Source organism: Triticum urartu, chromosome 5 (genome assembly GCF_003073215.2).
Source record: "Triticum urartu cultivar G1812 chromosome 5, Tu2.1, whole genome shotgun sequence".
Taxonomy (NCBI): Eukaryota; Viridiplantae; Streptophyta; class Magnoliopsida; order Poales; family Poaceae; genus Triticum; species Triticum urartu.
The window spans coordinates 363,508,202-363,513,365 of NC_053026.1; the positions used below are offsets into that span (position 1 = coordinate 363,508,202).

General features: G+C 45.5%; 1 protein-coding gene across 1 annotated transcript; it reads right to left on the minus strand.

The window, feature by feature from the left end:
* Window positions 1–228: 228 nt before the first annotated feature.
* LOC125509052 (CBS domain-containing protein CBSX1, chloroplastic-like) lies at window positions 229–4,798 on the minus strand. Its single transcript, XM_048673926.1, has 8 exons — window positions 4,438–4,798; window positions 3,898–3,985; window positions 3,748–3,812; window positions 3,059–3,107; window positions 2,608–2,666; window positions 870–985; window positions 724–781; window positions 229–646 (listed from the first exon to the last, which is right to left on the minus strand). The coding sequence occupies exons 1-8, from the start codon at window positions 4,639–4,641 to the stop codon at window positions 575–577; spliced, it is 711 nt and encodes a 236-aa protein (XP_048529883.1). The 5' UTR covers window positions 4,642–4,798; the 3' UTR covers window positions 229–574.
* Window positions 4,799–5,164: the final 366 nt, after the last annotated feature.

Genomic DNA, 5,164 nt, shown 5'->3' on the forward strand with positions numbered 1-5,164 from the left:
ATAAAAGGTTGCTCTTACTTCATTTCCCAACAGATAGATAACATCGCCCAACTTTCACAGCCTAACAGATTGTTTGGAACTTATACACCATAGTATGAATCATATGTTGGAAACTATATGCAAAATACATGGTGCAACCAAACCTTGTGTGATTAACATTATTTGCTACAGCCTCTTTGGTTGTAGGATGAAATCATTTTCTGGACAATTAGAAAGGGCCTCATCATGTCACAAAGCGTTGAATGCACTATATAAACCATTTTAATATGCTCAAGGCTCGTACAAGTCATCAAGAAAACAATATTAACCTCCATATGCCATGCTACTACTACCTAATATGGCGCGACAGCTGAGTATGCTGACCTCAAATGAATTGTAATTGTCCTCATGTAATACCTATATTCCATTTCTCTGCAACAGTACACTACTTATATTACATTGTAAACAACATTATATCCATCTATGCTCCAGGGAAAATCTGCTTCTGCGCTACCAGTCAATATTTCAATTCAGCTGATTTGCCGAATTGCCGCAGGTTCAACCCCAGTGGTGTCCATATAAAGAACCATCTAATTTAAGCACCTTCAGCTTTCTTCTTTATTTTGAGAGCAGCTCTGACGACATTCCCCCTTGTGATCATCCCAACCTAGTTCAGGATAGAAATTTCGTTTTAAGACACCGAGCTAAAGAGAGAAAAGGAGAGTCATAGATTCATCCACTCACCAAATTTCCCGTGCTATCAACAACAGGCAATCTGTGGTATTTGGTTTCAAGCAGCAACCTGTTGAACAATAAAAAGAACACCACTCTCAGTACTAATAAGTCAGTAGATTCAGCCCTGGGGATTCACACGGATTAATTGAAAATACCTTGCAGCAGCGTCGAGGTTAGTAGTTTCACGCACCACAAGAGGTGAGGGAGTCATAACATCACCGATAACTTTGCCACTGGTTTTGCTCAAGAGTCTCTGGATCTCGCGAAATGTCTGCAGACAAGTGAGGAAGGAGTCTGTAAGTTACTGAACCGAGAACATTGAGTGGGAGCACACAATGAAAAATTAACTTATGTATCCCGGGGCCCTGGATTAATTGTAAAAATGGTCTCCAGCAAGGTGACCCACTATCCCCCTACCTATTCATAATCCTCGCCGATCTGCTACAGCGCTTAATCTTACAGGCATTCTCTCCCAACCAGCTCTGCCACCCGATCTACACTAATCGCCCTCCTACTGTGCTCCAGTACGCTGACGACACACTAATCATTGCCTTTGCCTCTTCGCAAGCCGCGAACACCCTCAAAGATATCCTAGACAAGTTCACCCTCGCTACTGGTCTTAACATCAACTTCCATAAAACTACCTTTGTTCCCATCAACACGGATACCATCACTAGCCAAAACATCGTCTCCACCTTCGGCTGTGACCTATCCTCCTTCCCCCAAATTTATCTCGGCCTACCCCTATCCCAAACGCGCCTGCCTTCCTCTACTTTTGAACCTATCATCCAACGTTTCCTAAAGTACCTCTCCGGTTGGGCGGCTAAACTACTCTCTCGCGGCGCTAGACTAACGCTTATCTCCTCTACTCTCGACACCCTTGCCACTCACTTCATGTCCGTTTTTAGGCTACCCAAGAAGATCATCAAAAGGTTAGATGCTATCCATAGATCCTTCTTCTGGGCCGCTGACGAAACATGCTCGGGGGCCAAGTGCCTTATCGCTTGGAAAAATGTATGCACACCCAAAACTGCCGGGGGTCTAGGCATCAAAAGCCTGCTTCTCCAAAACAACCGCCTCATGAAATTTGCCTCCAAGCTTCTCCAAAAACAAGACTTACCTTGGGTTAACTGGTTTTTCCAACACTACTCTCTTGACTTCGAAAACAAACCTCACAACCCCTCATACCTACGGAGAATCATAAACGAACAGCTCCGCCCCCTCCACAAAATCTCCTTTGTCCTTACCAACAATGGCACCTCCACCTTCTTCTGGCTAGACGCTTGACTGCTCCCAACTCCGCTCGCAGACACCTACCCACACCTTTTCTCCCAGTGGCCTACTCGCTACTCTGAGGGACCGCCTAACCAATGTTGCTTCTATAGAGCTTGCGTCTGTTTTGTCTTTGTTTCAGTATGTTGCCACCAACGACGCGCCTGACGACAGGTTCCTCACCCATGGCTCACCTTCTCTTCAATGTAACTGATGCTTTGAATGTTACATACTATGTAAGTTCATTATATTATAGGGACCTAATCCAGTAATGTCCCACATTCTTGAGTAGGGAAAACCAGCAACAATTTGCTCTACAACACGTTTAATTACACCAACAGTTTTCACGGGGTACAGTATAATATACTGTTCAATCAACAATATTATATAACTATTACCAAACATATTTTAATCCATTAAATGTGAGGTGCTGAAACATTTGCTAGATCACTGTTTCTCAACATAGAAAGATAATAAATTCCCATCACAGAAAATTCATGCCTTGCAAACCATAACTTCCCATCCCAACACATGGAAGTTATAAAACTCAACATATGAAAAGATATGCACACTTAGGAAATATAAAACATAAATCATCAATCAAGGTCTTACAGAATATACCTTCCAAGTGCTATCTACTTCAGGGAACATACTTGAATTTGTATCAGCCAGTCCACATCCTGAAACATGAGAATGTATTCAAATATTGACGGAACTAGTTGGTAAGATTCATTGTGTTGTAGATATAATCCCAGTACATCTGAGAGTGCTACAAAAGCACTGAAGTCTGGGAATGAATGTTCAAGTTTATCCGTGAATCTTAAAGCAGGAAACAAAAATTATGACCATAGCTGTTAGCATCGTTATGTTGTAGATATTATATCCCAGTTTTTCTAATTTTACCTAAAATCCAGGATTGGAAGATCAATAAGACAGCGGCCATTATTTAAACCGCTCCTTTAAATTAAGATCCTAACGCATATGTGAATTGATTTTTACAGCTCACAAAATATGTTTTAATGTGATTATGATTTCTTTGCAAGAAAATAATTAAAAGTTCAAGATGGAATACCTGCCATTGAGTCCAAAGCTAATAGATCATAATCTGAGACAACGCCAACCTGCAGGTGGAAATAAAGTTGTGCAATTGTGGCTGAGTATTTCATTACAGAAAAACTAGGGTGCAACCCAAACCAACAGAAAAAGGTCAAGAAGAAAGCATGTGAAAGTTAGCCAGTTCATCATTGCAATATAATGCTTCCTAGACATACCATGATACAGAACAACAAAAGGGCTCTTTCCTTTTTCCTTGGGAAGAACCTTTCTCTTAACCCTCTCTAAAAAATCAAGAATCTAAAACAGTAGGAAGAGGATTGATTTGTCATGGCATATGAAATCCCACATGGATTGCTTAGAAAAGTTATTCTGATGCCGCACATCAATAATTACAGAGAATCAGAGAAGGAGAGAGAAAGAGCTTAGATACATCCAGTCTATCAAAAGGAAATTTCCATGATCGGGTTAGAGCTCATATTTAACTTCCTCCAATATTTGTAGGAAACCCCTATTCTATGAAATTCTTTTGATGCAATCATTTGGTCCAAATGCATGGATAGGAAATTTTAGTTGGGATTGCAACACTCTATTTGCCGCCCAAAATCCTTTGTTCCGAAAAAGGTCTGGTATCTTCTGAGATTAGCTACGTCATAGAAAACATGGACTAGGAAACAAGAAGAGCGGTTAAATGTAAATGGCACTAACCAACTTCCAGTCATCATCGATAACAGGGAAACCAGAGATCCTGTTCTGCACCAGCATCTCGAGCGCTGCACGCAAACCAAAGAACTAGTTAGCAATTTGGAAGCTGGTCAGTAAGCAGAAGAGAAGTACACAACTAAGAAGGGGCGACACCTTCATCAACCGGGGTTGACGCTTTGACGACATGGAGATCCTCCCTTTTCGTCATGAAGTCTCCAACAGTGTACACTCCGTTGTTATTCTGAGTAAGCAGGATGTAACACAAGCAAAATTAATTATTTGAGGCTGAACATGAACACTCAGCAGTAACAACATTTCGTTAAGTATTTGGGTAATGGAATTTGAGCTATCAGCCAAGTTGGTGGTGGAGTGGCGCAAGATCTGCCTCTTGGCTTATGTGGAGATATTGATTCCTCCACTCCACACAACAATTTGCTTCTGGGGAAACCCCAAGCATAGCAGATGATACATCATTTCTTTTCTTTCTGAGATGGCTCATTGCCTTATATTACTCAGAAATAATCCCAGCTGCTTTGTTGCTACAAAAGCAGGCTGGGTGCTTTACCAATTAAGGGGAGCACGAAAGCAAGCGAGCTAGTTGCTTAATCCGTGCACTACACGTAGAGCAGAAAAGCAAGGGACGCAAAATTGGCTTGCTGCAGAAGAGAAAAGGCGTGCGGACGCGGCGCTCACCCCGACGAGGCCGTTTCCAGAGGCCGGCGCCGGCGCTGGCGCGGCCGCCGCGGCGTACGCGCGGACGGACGCCCGCCGGCACCTGCTGGGCGCGGCGCCCCGCCGTGCCGCGCGCGCGGGCCGAGAAGGGACGAGGAGGAGGCGGCGGCCGGCGGCGAGGGACGCGTCGGCGGAGAGGAGCAGCGTGGACGCGGCGGCCTCCATGGCGAGCGCGGGGGCAATCAGAGAGGATGGAGGGAGCGGGAGGGAGAGGCCACGATGATATTATGGCAGGAGAGAGGGAGGGAGACCGCCGATGGATGGGAGAAAGGATGGGCTTGCTTGGATTTTTATAGCGGGTCGGCGGGCGAGGGGGGAAGGGGAAGGGAGGCGTGTTGGTTTTACTTTTGCTCCCTCCGGCGGGCGGGGGCGGGGGCGGGGACGGGGTGGGTGGGGTGGGGTGGATGGACGGAGACGGGAGTGAGGGGGACGGTCGCGGCGGGGCGTGTGGTTCTGCTCGGTTCTTTCTGGCGCGGGAGATTCACCGGCGGTCCGGCGCTGCACCTGCACGTGATCGTTTACTTGTTTCTCGTTCGTTTCTGCCTGCGGTTTCTGGCCTTCTCGCGGGCGTGATACCGATCGATGCACGGTGGACTATGCGAATCGGCGATGTGAATTCGGGAATTCGGAGGCAGCCGGTTGGTCTCCTCTACGACTCACTGAAACACGAACAGGCTGATAGCTGCCA